Source organism: Chiroxiphia lanceolata, chromosome 3, assembly GCF_009829145.1.
Source record: "Chiroxiphia lanceolata isolate bChiLan1 chromosome 3, bChiLan1.pri, whole genome shotgun sequence".
NCBI lineage: Eukaryota > Metazoa > Chordata > Aves > Passeriformes > Pipridae > Chiroxiphia > Chiroxiphia lanceolata.
Window position 1 is genome coordinate 94,932,873 of NC_045639.1, and position 20,203 is coordinate 94,953,075.

Below are 20,203 nucleotides of genomic sequence, written 5' to 3' on the forward strand. Positions count from 1 at the left end.
CCAGTAAATCTATAGCAACAGCAAAACTGAAGATATGAAAGAGCTGAAATCCAGACAGAAGTGTATGTTGTGTGGAACTAGCCTTATATTTGAAGGTTATAATAGGTTCTTTTTCTGTGCCATGAAACCGTAATATTGTGCTCTTTCCTTTGTTAGTCATTTCTTGTGGACATCCTGGGGTACCTGCAAATGCAGTTCTTTCAGGAGACAAATTTACATATGGCTCCATAGTTCATTATTCTTGCACAGCGGGTCGAAGGCTCATAGGAAATTCTACAAGGGAGTGCCAAGAAGATAGCCACTGGAGTGGGACCCTCCCTCACTGTTCAGGTACACGTACCAACCATTATCTGAATGCCACCTTGTCACATGAATAAAGCTTTTCTCACACATGTTTTTAGCTACAGTCAGCCATTTATTTATTTTCCAAGTATATTTTAATTTCACCAATGGCCAATCAGCTACATCATAGTCTTATTCTCTTTGTCATTACTTCACAAATTCACTCCTTAGCTAAATGCTGCCTTTATCTGCTGCAGTGTATAGAACATGTAAACCAGTACTTAAAACCAGGTTGAGTTTTGATTAAAAAGGATGAATGTATTAAATTTTATTTTTATGAACACTATTTTGTGTAAACAAAGGTTGTTACATCAGAAAATGGTGAATAAAAACCTCCACAGCAAAGATACTAATGGTAAACATATATATTGCTCCTCTTTTCACTTGCAGAAGTATACTTTATTAGTGTTGCAACATGCAAATACTATAAATATCTGGCATGTTCTTGGTGCTGTCAGGACGTACAGGAACAGTTTATTCTCCCCCAGACTATGCAAATTTAGTAGAAGCCATAAACCATTTCACAGTTTTGTTGAAGTGATGACCTCAGGTAAGGGTTGGCTACTGAGGACATCCAAAGTGTATTATTAGGTTTTGTAAGGGAAACAAGTCTACATGCTTCAATATATAAGAAAACAAATACCTGACTGATTTAAGAAGAAAATTTCCTAGTGAGAAAATTGTTCATAGTTACTCATTATACAATTTGCTTAGAATTCCCTTTGAACTCTTGGACGTGCCCAAGAGTTGGGCTGATCCAATTCAATGCAGTTCAATTCAGATTTGACCTGATTTAAATAGGTTACACCTATTAAATAGGTGTAACCTATTTAAATTCATTACTTTGAAAAAGCTCTAAATAAATGTTCATAGAAAAAGGTCCGTTTATGAGCTGATTCTGGAAGGATGGTGAGCAGAATTTGAAATATTGGGGAAAGGAAGTGAATTTAAATCACCAGTATTTCTTTTCTGCTCTATGCTGCTTGAGGAGGAAATAGTTTAGAGTCTTCTCATACTGCTGGATCTCCTAGTATCTATGCCTAGACCTGAAAGGAGTCTCTACAGGACATTCATATAGTTTTCACACAAGGCTTTTCTTACTTGTCTTAAGCCCACATTTATGTCACTTACACCTTTTTATCCAGCATAATATGCCAGATCTGAAATTGCACCAAGACTTCAAAATTTTTAAGGTCAGAACCCTCTAATGCTGTTATCCAACACTTCTTATCACAAGGAAAATTCTCATGCTGGTGGAAGGAAATTTTGATGGCTAATAATTGAGGCTCTTCAGATATCAGTCACAAATATGATAGTATTTTTATAGACTCATAGATTTTGAAAACATGAAGGACCATGATACTCATCTCCTAGGGTGGGGAAAATATATCTAGTGTAACTAAAATATTGTTACTGATGTAGAATTGAATTTTCTAAGTTTAAACATGATGGGACACCATCTTGAGAGCAAGGGGATTCCCCAGGAAAATGAAAATCTATCTCTGTTAGCTCAATAAAAAAAAAAAAAACAACAAAGAAAAACTATCTAAAAAGCAGCCAAAGAAAACCCTAAAAAATGTCTCATTTCTCTAAGGTATTTAGAATTATAAAGTTAACTACGCTTTCCATGTTAGATATTCAAGAGATGACTCCGTCAAAATCCAGTATGAATAATTTGTTGTCATAATGTCAGTGAAAGAATGATTGTGCCCAGGATGGCTGAGAACTCTAATTGGTTTTGTGCATGTTTAAAACCTGTAGTCTGTTTCTGCATGGGATTTATTCTTTGTGATATATTAATATATGTTTGAATGCATGGTGGTTCTATGATGGTATAAATATGATCTCTGGGTTTGTTGTCACCTGTTTGTATGTTATGAATTAAGCGATAGTTGAGATTGTTGTTTAAGATGACTCACACTCATTTTTCAATAATGGATATGTAGCCTTCTACATTGCTAAATAAAAAAGGGTCTAGACCTTCATAGTACTGTAACTACCTTTGTCTATACCCTTGGACTACAAAATTGCATGGTCCCAGTTCAAATTTTATCCAAGTCAAAACTAGGTGTGTCCAAGTAAAAAATAAATCTATAGTTATTAATTTGTAATAGTTCCCTCAGCAAAGTCCCAAAGCAAACTGACATCATTAGCTTTTCAGAATCATAGATCATTCTGCCCTGAGCAATTTCTTTCCATTCACAAGCCAAAGCAGTGCCACATAGTTGTTTCATGCTGTAAACATGCCACAGTGGTAGCCTGAATCACAGTCCCCATGTTATTTCACACATTTTAAGCAGACAGAGATGTCTGTGAAATAGTAATGTCTTAGAGTAAGTGGAAGAAGACAGTGTCCAGAGGCTACCTCTGGACTGCTGCTTTAACAGTGCCAGGGCACAAGTCATAGAAGCTAATACTTGATCACTGGGACCATTACACTCTTAGAATTGTTCCCAGAATATTTTCAACCCTAGCAGCCCTTCAAACAATGTGCAAATACTTCACAAGTTTGTGTATGCCAGAGATTATTCTCAACAGTCAATTTGGATACAGCCACCATGTCTTGGAAAGTGAGTTTTACCATATAGATGTGGACAGAATGTATCAGCTGGCTTCAAGACACACTGTTTACAAGCATGTATTTAGACCAGGAAATCTGGGTCCAAATACTGTAGGGCAGAGTAACAAGAACAATCTATTCTAGAAGAACCTAGCACTAAATGAGGTTGACACAATCAAAGACCATAAGTTAGCCTTGAATTCAGGAAGTGTGTCTTGGCCTCCTTTTATGAGAAAGCATGATTGTATCTACTCATATTTTCTATAATTAAAACCTTATAATGCACACATAATCATATTTTCTGACTTTGGAAAATTTTAGTTTTTAAATTAATTATTTGAGTGTTCTCAAAGATTTGCTATGGTTATTCCCTTGTTCATGATTTTGTCCTTCATATGAGAGAGATGCCCTTGATGAAAAACCTACGTAAGAATATACAGACTTGACCCTATTAAATTATTTACATAGATTTTGAAAAAAAAAAAAAACAAAACCAAAACCCAAACCCCATAGTTTCAATAGAATTTGAGTCTAGACATATAATTTAAAAATGGAGAAAAAAGGATAATGTTGCTATGAACTACAATTTAGACACAAAGGCATTTAGGAGATATACAATTTTAGGCCAAAATTTATAATAAATTGTTGATACTGAGATCGTGCTTCATTAACTGTGTTGTATATCATTTCCTGTAGCAGCCACTTTATATGACATAGTAGTTGGCTGGTTCATTAGACCCATGAAGACATCTTTAAAAAGTCTATCTTGCAGCACCTTATTTATCTTTTTAATATGTAACCAATATTTACATAGAAATTTAAAGCATAAGGATAGTTATGAGGTGTCCTTTACATTCTTGACAGGTGTAGAGGAACAGGTGCCAGTGTGGATATATGTATTTCAAATGCATTTCTTAAGAAACTTGAATATGGTTCTCCTCACTCATGCTGTTATCTAATTCTTGTTATTAGAAGTTATTACTAGGACAGAAGTTGAACTGTAAAATACAATGTGTAAGAAATATAATTTCTGTCAAAAAGACAAGAAATTTGTTGAACTGACAAAAAGTGACAGAGGTGCTTCCCATGTTCACATCTTTTATTTATATGGCCTTCTATGTTTAGGTCTGTATTGGTCTGAGATAAGAAGTAGGGTAAAAAGACATGTAATTTGGCTTTTGTTTCACATCCTTATACTAGAAAAAAAGGGACTGATTATAACAGAAACAATGCAGTTAGTAGTACTGTTCACAAGAGAGTATTGTCCCTGCCACTGCATTTTCACATAATGTCTCTGACAGTAATTCTATTATGATGTATTTGACAGGAAATAATCCTGGTTATTGTGATGATCCAGGAGTACCAGCTCATGGGTCTAGACTAGGGGATGAGTTCAAAATAAAAAGTCTGCTACGTTTCTCATGCGAAATGGGTTATCAGCTGAGAGGATCTGCAGAGCGAACATGCCTGCTTAATGGTTCCTGGTCAGGTATACAGCCTGTATGTGAAGGTAGGTATTGATACCACTGGTATTTATCACACCAGTGAATGACATTTACTGACTTTTTATTCTTTGATTGAAAAAAATTACACAGAAATATTGCTTTCATAATGCTTTGCGGATAGGTAATATAAAAAAGTTTGCAAGCAGTTCATTTTTTTGCTTGAAAACCTAAATCCAAACCATAAAGTTTTGGAATATATAAGAAGCTTGTGAGAAAATAATTTCAGTTAAACAATATTGAACCTGAAAATAGATAATAGATACCAGAGGTAAATGTAAGATTAAACGAATGCTTTTGATTGAAAATATGAAAATGGAGTGATAAATAAATCTGTCATCTGCTTTATAACCATAAAATACTTTCATCTTCTCTTTCTTTGTAATATCTGTGCATTAAGTACTAACCAAATTATAAAGTTGTATTCTTAACTAAGTATAAATTATTGTATATTTCTCCACACAAGTTAAACTAATTTTTAATGAGATATTTTTATGCTAACTCTTTTTTAGAGGAAATACAACAGAGAATATTTCTGAAAATCACATTTTAAAATAAGATTAAAAAATATAATAAAGAATTTTTAATGTTTTGTTGTGCATTCAGAATCAGAAAGCAGAAATAGAAGACTTTAAATTCAGTTTTATAATGACTTCTTGCTTTCTAAGAATGTTTGAAAAGTTATGTATCTAATTCATTGGAGTTGATGAATTCTGTAGTATCTGTTTTCTCCTAAACTAAATGACAAAATGAAAGATAGGACAAAATCTTTTTAACAAATTAATTTATTTTTTCACCTAGGCATTTTATCACAGTAGCCTCATTTAATAATTGTCCTTTTATTATATTCTTCAGCACAGACTAATCTTCTGTCAGTGCAGATATCATCATAACTGTACGAAAATGGCAGTGTGCACAGGATTAGTATTTGGATCGGTATTTTCAGCAAAAATTGTAGTTTGCAAAATCCTTTCTACTTCCCTTGCATGAAGATATTAAGTATAGTAGGACAGCAGAAGCCAGTGGCAATTATCAGAGTTTGAAATCCTGCTTTTATTCCAGCCTTTTTTATATTGTTTGCTTCAACCTTCAGTTTTCAGAAAAAAAAACAAAACCAAAACCAAACCAAAGAAGAAAGTCCCTTTTTTTCTATAGTCCTTCAACTGTTTCCTGTTTAGTATAAGTAAGGATGAGATTAGGAGAATACCTTTTCATTCCTACAAGTTGCAACCTACTGAATTTCTGTCTTCGCTATTTGACACTCTTATAAATAAAAAGTGACTAAGTCTTGATTAAAACAAAGGCATTTAGGTATCATTCCAAACATAAGTGATAGGATAATTTTTAATTAGTAAATAATTTTTATTTTAATCAATCATAAAATATATAAGTATTATATTCTAACTATTAGATTATAACTATTATGCTCAGGGACATCCAGCTGGTGGACATGCAGCAGGTTCAAGCCTTGTTCCGGGAGCCCAGAGAGGGACATAGTACTCCAGGTGGGGTCTCACAAGAGCAGAGTTGTTAGGAATGTTGTTCTAAATCCTTCTCATGACTGTCTGGTCCACTGGAAAAAACCCCATCACTAAGCCTCCCCAAAAACTCAATACGTAATCAAACTAACCAAGGTAAACTACTGTCAAATTTCAGATATATGAAGCTGAAACATAATTAGTGCCTTAAAGTATAGCTACAGATGCCAAAAAGATATGGAAGCCAACACAGAATGCCTTTTCATTTCTTGATTTAAAAAACAGATGGACAAGAAGACCATAATTTACTATTTATGCATGTTTACAATTGAAAGAGGAGATACCAGAAGACAGGAAGAGAATACAAAAATGTGCCCAAAGGCAAAACAGAGGTACAGGTCTATCAGAAAGTCCTGTATCTTTATTCTCTCCAGTGACTGTATTGAGTGGAGAAGACCAAGCAGGGCAAACTATCTGAATCAGTAATTGAAAAAAAAAGCAATTGAAACAAATGCAAGTAAAGTGATAATATTAAGAAACAGAAAGAATTCATTCAAGAATATACCTATTAAATATCTTCCTAGTAAAACTTGCTATGCTTTTTTTAAAGATGAACTATTAACCTAGTTGTTCTTGTTTACTTTTTTTTTTCCCAGTTAGTCACCTCTCATTGAAATATTGATCTGGTTTTTTTTTAATCTTTTCTTTGCAGCTGTATCTTGCGGAAACCCTGGCACCCCAGCCAATGGTATGATAATATACACTGATGGAATATTATTCTCCAGTTCAGTCATTTATGCCTGCTGGGAAGGTTATAAAACTTCAGGGCTAACTACTAGACATTGTACTGCTAATGGGACATGGACTGGCACTGCTCCAGACTGCACAGGTCAGAAAGAAACTTTCTCCTTCTAAAGTTTTAATGTAATAAGTCATCCAGGCTTCCTACTGAAAACTATTGTTTTGATAGATAGTATAACACATTTTTCCACATGGGTCTGTCTTGTAATACATCAATATTTTTATATATCTCAAGGTACATACCCTTTTAATACATGCTAAATGTTTCCAAAATATCTTTTTAAGATGGCTACATAGGTAACTTTATTGTATTTGTTTACCTGATGAGTGTCAACGTTGATAAAATAACTATAACTATAATATAGTATAATTCTTTAGCATAATATTTTACTTAGATGTTCCTCAATAGTTTCTGCTGGCTTTTTTTTTTCCTTTTTTATTCTTGTGGTTTATGAAGGTTCAGAGGATGAAGTTCTGGTAGTTCTAAATTAGATTTTGTGGAATTGGATACATTACTGTGACAGTTTTTATTGTAAGCCAAATGAGTCAGAGTTGATCAATCACCATCCTGTTAAGGACCAAGAATCAGGGAGCAGCAGGACTGGGGTATTCCATCAGGTAAAGTGAGTGGAGACCAGAGGAATGCTACAAGGCAAGTAGGGCTAGTGGCCTCACTGACGAAGCCAGACTCGCAGTACATCAGTACAGTCATAAACATAAAAAAGAAAAAAAAGAAGAAAAAGAAGAGGAATTTCATAACTCTGCTTGAATTGCATTGCACCACCACCATTAGGCATAATGTGACAAAGATACCACTATGAAGGAAGAAAAAGTCCTGCCAAAAGTATCTAAATTATCACTAACAGACTACAGTAGCAGTAGAGCACACCAGGGTAGGCTACTGATAAAGGAAAACAATATTTGGTCATGGTATTGAAATGCCAGAGAAAGATAGCAGTGGCGGTCTGAAAAATAAAAGCTAAACACGATCCCAGTATGGGGAAACTGGAATAGTTTATTGAACAAGAGAACACTATTTTAAAGGCATCTGGGGCTGGACATGTTAATGAAGGGGACGAGCTGTGTTAATTATGGAATTACACAAGTTTTTACTGCAATTTCTAAATAGTTAATTTTTCTTCTAGTAGGATTACATGGGGGATAGAGGGATTACAGGGGTTTAGACATGGTTTGATACAATCATCTCAAAAGTCCTTTCTGATTTCTGCTGGAGCCAGGCTTGATCCATAAGGTAGAACTTTAACAGGTCTTGTGAGAAGGGTCCAGCTCCTTCAGATCACGAGGTTTTTGTCAGCCCTTGTTTTCCTTTGCTGAAAGCTGGGTTTGGGCTCCCACATCTGCCCCTTCTTTTTTTATTTTTCTAAAAAACAAAAAACTCAGAAAAAACTTTGATCAAACATTTGCCAATGCAAGACAAAATACAAGGAAATACAAATATTACCTTAAATGTTTTCTTTTAACTTATCATGATAACTAAACATGGAATCTAAGCTTTGATTACTATTTTTTCTGCAACTTATCAATGCTTTGATGTATCAGTTCAGACTGAGGTAATAACAAATTCTATAGTTGCATTTTAGAAGCAAAGGTGTTCTTAAATGGATCTAACAAGAAACATTGCAGTCTTGCTTTTAATACCACAAGTGAAATTAATTTTAGCAAGGAGGCTCCTTTTTCAAGGCAATGTACAGCCTTTTATATACCTGAGATGGAAAGTATGATTATACAAAGGCCACAGAATAGTTTGGGCCACAAGGTTTGGCACTATAAAGGCATGTGAAGGAATCATAGCTGTTTTAAGGCATTCTGCATATTGCTACATAAATTATTTTCTTAAACTTAGCATTAACATTAAAAACATTTAACCAATCAAAAAGACTATCAGACATTTTTGGATATAGAAAAGTAAACAAGGAACAAAATGCAAGAAAGGAAAAATTCCCAACAATGCTAAACTAAATAACCCTGGACTAATATAAAACTTGTTTAAACAACTTAACTTATTCCCATTATTTCTTATTAGAAATTACTCTTATAAAATCTTATTTAAGCTATCCTCTAAAGATCCTATTGACTTATAGGCAATTGATTTTGAACCGAACTTAATAACTTGATGACTTCGGGGTTCGTGTGCTCCTGATTTTTACTGAAAGTGTTTTTTAGTGTTTGTTTTTGAAAACTTTTATTTAACCTAAGATGTCTCTGCAAATGAAATTTTATTCAACTCAGGGTGATATGTTTTGTTTTTTATCTAAGAGTGTTTGTGCATATGTGAGGTAATGCGCATTTGTGTATAAATCAGAACATATTAATTATTATGTATTCACACGCATGCATACATTCACACATTCATACTCGATGGCCATCGAACACACATCATACAAACATACCTTTGGGTTTCATTTTACAGTGTCTTTTGGTTATGCATTGGCATTTTTTGTTTCTCACCCTTAGATTACTAATATAACTATGTTTTCTGTTTTGATGATAGTATAACCTGTAAAAACATAATCATATTTTACTTCATGTTCAATTTAAATTTCAAATACATATAAACATTCCTATAGTTCAAGGATAAAATATATACTTCTTCTATTTTTAAGGTAAATATATGTCTTTCTATGTTAATTTGGCTGTTGGACTTAGGGAAAACTGTTATTGCAAAGACTTAAAAATTTTCAAAAATACAGCTATGCATACATTTAAAAACTGTTTTGGCTATTACTTATGGAAGGGTATCTTCATTCAGCAAAGGTTCTTTGCTTCCTTCGCTTCCCCCCCCTTTTTTTTTTTTTTTTTGTTTGCGGGGTGTAGGGGGACAATCTCTCCATTGGTAGCGTTTTGTTCGCCTTATACTGTGAAACTGAAACAGGTTAATAAACAAAATGGGTTTGCAAAAAAGATCAGTTCATAGTTCAGGCTGCAAAGAAAAAGGAAAAAATCAAGGAAGGGGGTTTTTGCTGCTCTGATTACTGCTGAAGTCGGCAGCTTTGTGTCTGCCCCACTCCCTTTGTCTCCGGGGTCACTGTTCCTGGGTTTTTCTCGTGCTGTTGCTCCCGGGCTTCCGCTCGCTCCCTCCTTCGCTGACGGTCCCGCTCGGGCTGTTTCCTCCCTCGGACCTTTCCCGGAGCCCCCCAGGGACTCTGTGGGATCCTCTCCGCCGCCCACGCTCCATAGCCCCGGTTTTTGCATACCTCGTGCGCTGTTTGTGTTTGTTTTTCCCGGTGCCTCTTTCGTTTCCGGGTTCCGGGTTCCTCCTGCCTTCTGAGTGGTTCCCGCTCGGGTCCCGCTGCTGCTTCTTCCGCCGTGGGTGTCTCGATCTCGTTGTTTGCTGGGGCGCCGGAGGTGGTGGCCGTTTCTCAGGGACCTGCTCTGGAGTGTTGACCTCGCGCCTATGGCCGCTGCTTGGCTGCTGCTGCTGAGAGCGGTAGCGGGCGGTGACACAGGGACTTGCCGAGGCAATGCGGCAGTTTGCTGGCGCTGGCTCGCACCCTGACCCTGCATGGGGTGGCTACAGCGGTGGTGGCCATGGTTCTGTCTCACACGGCTCTCTCCGGGCAGCGTGTGTCGGGCTGCAATGTGCTTGTGCGCTCAGCTCGGCGGCTGGGGCTCGTCCCGGGCAGCAGCTGCTGAGGTTTTTTCGGGCGATTGCCGAGTCCCACAAGTGCGTATCAAGAAGGTTGGTAACGCTCAGTTCTGACGTGTGACGCTGGGCCCACAGCAACAGGTTCTGCAAGGGCTGTTCGTCAATTTTCGCGCTGTGCTGCTTAAACTCGCGTTTTAAGATTAAATAAATGTGGTTTTGTTCAGAAGATATTTGAGTCCCCATTGTACCCTACTTATAATGTTACAAAGTCTTTAAAATAATTACCCAATCCGGAGTTCGTAGTCAGCTCGCTCAGCAGTTCCCGCCTGCTGAGGACAAGTTTCCGTGCACGTCTTCCGCTTTCTCTCAGTTCTGACTACGCACACACCACCGAAACACAAGGAGTACTGCTTCCCTTGGTCCAGCCAGCCGATGGCTGAGGAATCTTCTAAATGTTAGAAGGTTCTCAGCCCCACGTTGGGCGCCATTAGTGGCGGTCTGAAAAATAAAAGCTAAACACGATCCCAGTATGGGGAAACTGGAATAGTTTATTGAACAAGAGAACACTATTTTAAAGGCATCTGGGGCTGGACATGTTAATGAAGGGGACGAGCTGTGTTAATTATGGAATTACACAAGTTTTTACTGCAATTTCTAAATAGTTAATTTTTCTTCTAGTAGGATTACATGGGGGATAGAGGGATTACAGGGGTTTAGACATGGTTTGATACAATCATCTCAAAAGTCCTTTCTGATTTCTGCTGGAGCCAGGCTTGATCCATAAGGTAGAACTTTAACAGGTCTTGTGAGAAGGGTCCAGCTCCTTCAGATCACGAGGTTTTTGTCAGCCCTTGTTTTCCTTTGCTGAAAGCTGGGTTTGGGCTCCCACAGATAGCTTTCTAGATAAAAATTAGAGATTAAGTTTTTATTTTTGTGTGAAATATGTTGATCAGAATTGTTCTTGTTTCGTACACTAAAAAAAGACTTTACCAATACATGGTTCAATGTCCACATGGTTTGACGTTTATTAAAAAAAAAATCCCTTTTTTTCTTTTCCTCTCTAGTGATCAACTGTGGAGATCCAGGTGCATTAGCAAATGGCATTCAGTTTGGAAATGATTTCACCTTTAATAAGACAGTCAGCTATCAGTGCAATCCAGGATACTTGATGGAGCCTCCAAGTTCATCTACCATGCGTTGTGTAAAAGACAGCACTTGGAACCAGAGTAAACCGGTTTGCAAAGGTGAACTTTTGAATTTACATAGTTTACAAATGCTGTTTTGACACTATAGGTGAAATTCACTAATGAATGTCTTTATTTATGAAAAAAAATTCTCAAATGTTTTCTGGGACATTACTGTTCAAATACAATTAAAATATTTAGACAAGTATTTGTGTAGAATTTGTATTTATTTTGCACATATACCGTGGTATAATATCAGTCAAAATAGTGACATTAATGACTACAGTAGAAACAAATCAGTGTGCAACAAAGATTGTCAGAGCACTCAATTTAAAAAGGAGTGAATGAAGAACCCATTTTCCTTTTTGGACCCTTTTATCTTGGATCAGATGGGCAAAATTCTGCAAATAAAACTTTCTGTAAAACATTCCCTTGTTGCAAGTAGTGTAGTCATCCTAAACAGCCAAAAATATGCTTCCCACTTAGCTAATTACAAGTGCTAACAGGAAGGTCATAGTGAGGATGAGGCTGAAAGGCAAATAAGGCAGCCTGGTGAAAATTATTAACACTACTACAGCAGCCCAGGGAGTAAATTTAACAGCCTAGGGCATCTTCTGCTTATAAAAGGCCTAGACTGCCAACTCACCTTCCAGTACTTCAATGCAATGTTTAAGTCTAGCCTACTAATTAAATTTTGGCATATGTATTCAACTGACTGCATTTTCTGTTGTAAAAATCACTGGCTGAGTGATTTTATGGTTGTGCTCTTTGTTAAAAGAAATTATATGAAAATGTAAACTTAGTCATTCCAGATTTCATCATTTTGGGCACTCTTATCAGAAGATGGAAAACAGATCATTTCTAAGGCTCTTAGCCACTAATTACCAATAAAGTTAATTACCATTGTGTGCTGAAAGCCTTAGGAAATGAGCAGGTGAATGAACAAAATCATATTAAATAGTGCCGCAAAATTAGTTTAAAAGAAAATGTAAATATTTAGAATTTTACCTAGCTCAGTATCCTGTTGCCAAAAATAATCAGTAATGGGTATGTAGGGAAAAAATTTGTAACTACATAAGGTATGTACTCTTTTGGCTTCTAGCAACCTACCACTCAGAGACTTCCTAGACCCAATGGTTGTATATTTGTATTTAAATTGGTTTTCTGACTATTACAGGCTGCTTTGTCAACACAGGTATACTTTGTTGGAACAGAATAGCCTGAAATATCTTTTTTAGTTTCAAAAGTATGAGTATGTATTATATTGCATTTTTCTAAATCCTGTAAAATCTTAAAATTATAAATTTTATTTTCTGACACAGCTATTACTTGTGGCCCCCCTCCAACAGTGCTCTATGGGAAAGTGGAAGGATCTGATTATCGCTGGGGTGCCAGTGTGAGTTACAGCTGTGCAGAAGGCTATCAGCTGTCTAACACAGCTATTCTCTCCTGTGAAGGGCGAGGAATTTGGCGAGGAGACATCCCACAATGTTTGCGTAAGTTTTCAGGGTACAGTTGTGTTGGGCTTCACCAAAGCTACAATCAGTTGTCTTGTGCTACAGTCACAGAATCACAGTTTAAAAAGGACTCAGCTACATCAGGTAATATATGAATTACTGCAGGATTCTCCCTCCTTCTACTAAAAAGCTTACCTTTGAAATTCAGTGGCTGTACCTATTTAAGGTCACGTTCTTCTTCCTTTCACTGAAAGTCACCTCCATCTCTTTTTACCTAATTGGAACCATTACCATTTGCCTTATTGGTAATCCTTTCAGATATTCTGAATTTGACTTGTGGTGAGCATGATTGAAATATTCCCTTACATTTTTCCTTTCTTTTTTCCCTGTTTCCATTTCCATTGACAGATGAAAACAAGGATGCTAACACTTAAGCTCCTTGCTAAGCCTTGCACTCCTTTCTAAACAATTTTTTCTTTCTGAAGGCAAGTACATACCTTCATATCTTGCTTGTATTTGTTTTTCAGCATCTTCTAAATCTGTCAATTCATCTTCTTCAGTGCTTGAAATCTTGTCAGGACTTTGATAAACAATTTTGATTTTCTCTAACTAGGGCGAAAATTTCCAGCCTACTCGTCTGAGGGTGACTGATGTGAAAACTGGTTATATTTTGAAACATTGCAATATAGCATTGTCTACTTTGGGAGTATTTTGTCATCCAAATCTAATCAGTATTTAAGTGTCTCAATTAAAAGGTCTATTTTTCCGAGTTAAGTTTTATGCTTACAATACTTATAACACTGGCAATTAATTTTAAATTGCTGTCAAGAATTTATCAGAGCTACAATCCTACACAGATAAATGAACATAGCATTTGCACTCATATTACATATGCCTGACTTGTACATAAAACAATGTAGAATACTTCAGTTAAAGAATGTGCAGTTTTTAATAACTCTTTTTCTTTCTTTCCTTTTTTATTAGCCGTGTTTTGTGGTGACCCTGGTACTCCAGCAGAAGGACGCCTCAACGGAAAAAGTTTCACCTACAGATCTGAAGTTAGCTTTCAGTGCAGACCCCCTTTTATTTTGATAGGCTCTTCAAGAAGATTCTGTCAAGCAGATGGTACTTGGAGTGGAATTCAGCCAACATGCATTGGTAATAACTACCACTACTTATACTGTTTCTACTGAGAATATTCCTGATAAACTACTACATGATCATAAATCTATAAATGAGCTATCCAAATATAGAAAAAAATCTGTGTAATATAAAAAGAACTAGTAAATAAGGTTATATTTTGAGTATAAAAATTTTAGGATAAACACAATCACATATGAAGCAATTTGTAAATTCACATAATTGCTTGTCTGCTGGAAATGCAGAATGTCAATATGTGCAAATGCATAAATTTATTCTGTCTATTTTTAGAAGCTCTTAGATATGGAGAAGACTATGGCAGGTTAATGACCAGATTTTGTCAGTGGAGAGTTCAAGGCATTTTTCAGAATCAATCCTAAATAAAAAAGCATTTTGGACTTTGTAAGAGTGGCTTGTACATCTCTGATCTTTTGAAATTATGATGAACACCCAAATACTCTGTTTCTCATTGACTGATGTGCAACTGGTATTCTTTTAGCATGTTACATAATAGGACTGAAAGAAATGCAGGACACCTTTAACTCCCACTGATATCGGAATTTGATCCAACTTGGGGTCACTTGCTAGAGAAAATTATTTTGGTGTTATAATAAAACAATCATCTTTGATATTTCTAAACAATCACATTCAGATGTACATTGTATCCCATTATATACCTTGTTGCAGCTAAGATACTGACTATGTAAAAGAACTGGGGTGGGCACTCTGGGAAAAGGTGGTAAGTATGGTTGTTGAAAGCAGGCTGTATTTTTAAATGAAGATATTGACAGTCAACAGAATTATGTTATATGAATTCAAAACTTCTGCTGTCCTTAGTTTTTGTAAAAAGAGGCAAGAAGTTTTCCAAAAGCTAAATTTCAGGTCTACTGAAAAGAATCAAATTTGAAAATGTCCTAATGACATTTCTGTTTATACTTTATATACCACAATATAGAAGCATATGGAAAGAACTGCATCAAAGATATAATTTTTTATTTTACATCATAGTTTTTATGTTATTGTAGAAGGAAAATATTATGTAATCTAAAATATTTACAGTTTTAATTTCTAAGCAATTTGAAAGTTAAGAACAGTGAACAATACCTAGAATGACACCTAAGAGTACCATTTGGTGCAAGCTTTTCTATTTCTGGATATCGATAATTTCCTTAAAATACTTTGAGAAGTCCTCCTTTTTATCATCACTCTTTCTTCAGATGAGGCGTATCTTTAAAAAGTCAATTCAGCTTCATGTGTCTCTAATTAGCAATAGCATTTCAGCTGTGGATAATTTGTGAAAAGTTCTTGAGCTGTTCAAGTAGCTCAAGGTCAGGAGCATGTTTGCTTTTAATTCTTGCATGTTAGGTCAACATCCACCTAACTTTTGAAGCCCTTGGTAAATATGAGTCCGGTTGAATTTTTGTGCTCTACTGATGGTCAATATTGAAAATGGGAGTTGGCAAAGAGTGGAGTGATATATCACATTATTGGAAGTGAAAAGTTCAATTTGCCCTCTACAGAATACTAAAACTTGTTACAGATGAAACTGAGTCCCAAGCTGTGTTCTTCGTAATTCAGTGACAGCACCAAAGCAGACTCGGTTACCAAGAGATAATCACATACTACAAAAAGATCCACTGGATCAAGTTCTGTGCTGTCTATCTTCTGGATGTGGTTGGGCAGCCCCAAAGCCACCATCAGAAAATGGACATTGCTGAATTAAAAATCATTTCAGGCTTCTTTAAATTGCACTTTTGAAACCAAACAAATATAACATTTAGTTATATTCTATTGGCATGTGCTTTTTTTATGGAAGCAATGCATTTCAGCAACAACTGAGATAGTACTCCGTTTTCTTGTTGGCATAGGAAAAAAAAATGTATAAAAAAATTTATTTTACTTGCTATAAGAAAGCAGGTTGATTATGGGTTTGGGTTTTTTTTTTTTGGGGGGGAACGTTATTGATATTTTGTTCAGTTTTAGGTGTTTTTTTTTTAGAAAGCCAACTTAGTCATTAGGCTGTTCATTTGAAACGAATAGAAGCTAAAGATTTCCTTATATATTCCCACTGCATTGTGAATAGTGAAATATACTGGATTCAAAGAGGTTTAAAAGAACAAGATTACTAAAAAAATAATCCTAACTCTAAAGTCTGCACTGCCAGAAATACCTGCAAAAATTATTTTAAAATAATGACAATGTACTGAAGCAAATTACTGTGATATATCTTGGAAATTTAGTTGGAAATACTAATGCAATATATAGAAAGGCACACGTTCCATTAAAAATTGAATTGTTATCATCACTAGACGTTGATGAAATTATTTAGTCTTTGCAAACAGTTTTTGAGTATTCTTTCCATACCATAAAAATATGTGTTTTGTTTCACATTTTGCGTTAGATCCTGCTCACAATACATGTACAGACCCTGGTACTCCACATTTTGGAATACAGAATAGTTCCAGAGGTTATGAGGTAATTTTCTTAATTATTATTTATTAGCTTTCTAAAATGAAAATGCATTTAATAATTACAAATACATTAAATTTCATAAGAAAAGTTATCTGTAGGTTTAAATGTCTAATGCAAACCCTATGAAATTTCCACTCCCTTTTTAATAAAAACTCATGCTCCAAGGTTTTTTAACAAACATCCAGCTTAAAGAAAGAACTTCTAACCCTGCAATATATCATTTGTTCAGTCCTTTACAAGACTTCAGTAGGGAGGACTATTTATAAATTGTCTACTTAATATGATATGGCATGATATAATTACTTTGGTTTATGATCATAACTCTTTCCTACATTGATGAATAGTTGGTAAATACCTAACAGCCAAAGACCTGTGTGATCCAAAGGCCATGTAGTCCTTGACAAAAAAGTCAGCATGTGGCTTTACTAAATTAGCAATTCATGTTATGTTTTATTCGGTAAGAAAAGATAAAATTATTCTGTGTTGTGTCCAGGTTCTCTGTGATGAATGTCCTTTCTATAATTTCCAAATTTCTCACAGGTTATTAGTTTAACAAGTGGTAGGCAGAAAAGTGATTGAGGAAATAAATGTAGATGCAACAACGACAGTCATTATATAGATTGATAAGCTCCATGGGATAGATTTTTCAGATACAAATATGTGTGATTGGAATCTAAAATATGTTCTGTTTGGGTTTCCTGCTTATTTCTGAACCTAGGGCAGCGTGCCACATTACAATCAAACTACTAGAACTGTTTTTCAAAAAGTCGTTTCTGTAAGTTCCTTTGGTTATTGGTACCCTCTCTCTCTGGCAATTTTGCTGGTTTTCATTGTAATGGCTGTCATCTCTTTTCTTCACTTTGTGCTCCTACCTGGCTCACAGATACCAAGGCACTGCTCCCCAAGCCACATCTCGTGGCCTCACCCCTAAGGTGGTTCTGCTTCTTACAGTAGGTGCAGTTGCCTTTCTGTTGTCTCATCTTGACCCTCTATCTGTCCCCATTTTCACTTCAAATACAACTTTAATCTTTGCTCCTAATTTGGTCAGGGGTTGTTTTCTTATTTCTCCTCCTTTTTTCTGCCTCACAAATGGTCTTTAAAAACAGAATTGTACTGGCCCATTCACTGTTCTACTGTCTGTTGAACAAGGCTGATTTTCTCTTCTCATTGACCTCCAGAGGCCATAGTAAATCTTCGTCTATTCTATATTAAATCTTTCTCAAGTATGTGTTTTCACTCTCAGAACACTATCTGGTGCAACAACACGTAGACTTCTCTCTAATTACTAATGAACTACATTGTTCTGTGTTTTTTTCATATGTCATTAGTGGGCTTCCTGTTTGTATGACTTAACCAGGTTTCTAAAAAACAGCTTTTAACAGTTTTTAATCATTATAGAACAGTGTGATGACAGCCAGCATACCTTTGAAGGGTTTTCCTCTACCTACCAGCATCCTATCTTGCCGCATTCATTCTGTGCCTTTTGTGCTTCACTGAGCTGTGAAAGTTAAAAATGGCCCAACGTTTTTCACCCAAGTACTATACAAAGAGTGTATTGCTTTTGTTTTAACATTTACCGGTAAAATGAAAAAGCAATATAAGTCTGTAACTACCTTGAACTTATACATTATTTTTTACTTGGTCTTTTGGAGCAGTGGGAAAAATTTGCATATCATTCTTACTGACAGATGCCAGAATAGTCAATTTCGCAAGGAAGATGACTTTGAGTCAAGACTAGCCACACAGTGTTCTAGTCCCCACTACACACATGCTGTGTGTCCTTGGCAAGATAGAGATTAACATGTTTAAAAATAGCTAGAAAGACAAGTCTACAAAGCCTTATCAGTAATTTGACCTTTAAAACTATCAGTGATTTTCTCAAGGTACTTCAGGAAGAAATGGTGTTACATTTGCTTAACACCTATCATGGTAATCAGGTTTTATGTAATTGAGTGTATGGTTAGCAGTTAGCCACTTTTGCAGATGCTCCTTTTTAATTTCCGTTAAAGTCCTGCCATGACATTTGCAGCACAGACCTACCTGCATATCTATAATTGCAAGTTGTTTTACTAATATGCATCAATCCCTACTCATTTGCAACTTATACAATTTTTCCATGTGATATGTTTCTTTATTACTGAGTCATATAACTTCCAATAATGTCAGTTTTGTTCCTTTTAAAAAATTTATTTATTATTTCTTGCCAAAATATTTGTTTTAAAACAAAAGTAATGCTTTAGTGATCAGCCCCCCCCCTTAAATAACTTGGCCTGGCGTTACATTCGGGCTACTTTTGTCAATACCATCAATAAATCCATTTTACTGAAATCTCCATATAATATCTCTCTCATCTGTTATGAAAATTCTTTATCACATACAGTTTTGTATCTAGTTTTCACATATTTCTATTCTTAGTGGAAATCCAAAGAGCATTTTCTCAGTTTCTTCTGAGAAAGGTCGTTTCACAGTTGATCATAGGAATGCTTTCCGTAACATCATTCTGCTAGTTGAACATCTCAAATGAAACTTAGTCTATAGTAACAAATGAAGTGTAAGAAGTCATGGCCTATAGTTTTCTCTAGTGCATTTATTTGGAGATGAAACAGTTCTTCGTAGTTTTTTCTTTTTCCTTGACTAATCCATGTTTAGTCAAGTCACACAATGAAAAGCCTTTGAAAAAGTCTTTATGGTGAAGTTCTACTGAAATATATGCAGTTATGTACAGAGAAGAGAGGCATCTCAGGCATTCAGTTTTCTTCTGTCACACCAAAAAACTTAGTGGCAGAAATATACGTGTCATTTTTTTCCATGTGAACAGCCTTGACAATGTTTTTCCACATATTGCTTTCAAATAAGGTTACAAAAGATCAATTGCTCAAACTTTTCATCACATTAAAAAGAAAAAAGTTAAGCTCTAGAAACTGTGAAAAGCAGACATTTTTATTTTTGAAAAAATCTCTATATTAACTTACCACTGTCTTGAGATCTAACTACATGTGATGGATATCTCTTCTATCTAACATTCTGGTTTGATCCTTAGGTTGGGAGCACAGTTTATTTCAGATGCAGAAAAGGTTATCATATTCAGGGATCTACCACACGTTCTTGTCTTGCTAACTTAACCTGGAGTGGCATACAGTCTGAGTGCATTCGTAAGTCCGGTTTCTATTCTAATGACTTAAAATACTGTGCAATTTTAAAAGAGTTACAAAGTGAAACGTGGAAATTCACAGTAAATTATATGCTACAAAACCAGGAAACTATTTAAAACAGATTTTTAAATGTTTTTGTTTCCTATTTGAAGACTGAAGTTTTTTAATGAAGTTCACAATGATTGTATTGGTTTTATTCAGAAAGAGTCTGTCCTCATTAACCTACTACATTAGCTACTTTAATTTAATCTAGGATATTTTGTGTGTATGTATTGGATTAATAGAGAACAGAATGCGACCTAAAATATGCATGGGTGTATTTTGTTGCCTAGTATTTTGTGAATCATAAACTAAAACCCAACAAAATCAATTTTTTTCCAAACTATACAGGGTTATGCTAATTATTAGCATGTTTATAGCTCTGTATGAGTTGGAGGATATCAAATAACTATTGTGGTAAATGACACTGACCTAAACTAAAAGTAGTTGATTAGAATGACCTTAGATT

The 20,203-nt window shown here is 35.4% G+C and overlaps 1 protein-coding gene across 4 annotated transcripts in view; it reads left to right on the top strand.

Moving 5' to 3' along the window:
• Positions 1 to 20,203, top strand: part of CSMD1 (CUB and Sushi multiple domains 1) — a 1,084,078-nt gene that overhangs the window by 1,042,396 nt on the left and 21,479 nt on the right. For all 4 annotated transcript variants that reach the window (XM_032681799.1, XM_032681800.1, XM_032681801.1 and 1 more), the window contains 8 exons: positions 157 to 330; positions 4,230 to 4,412; positions 6,595 to 6,771; positions 11,355 to 11,534; positions 12,797 to 12,970; positions 13,916 to 14,089; positions 16,473 to 16,546; positions 19,584 to 19,695. In XM_032681799.1, the coding sequence (XP_032537690.1) occupies positions 157 to 330; positions 4,230 to 4,412; positions 6,595 to 6,771; positions 11,355 to 11,534; positions 12,797 to 12,970; positions 13,916 to 14,089; positions 16,473 to 16,546; positions 19,584 to 19,695 (1,248 nt within the window). The remainder of the gene's footprint in view (positions 1 to 156; positions 331 to 4,229; positions 4,413 to 6,594; positions 6,772 to 11,354; positions 11,535 to 12,796; positions 12,971 to 13,915; positions 14,090 to 16,472; positions 16,547 to 19,583; positions 19,696 to 20,203) is intronic.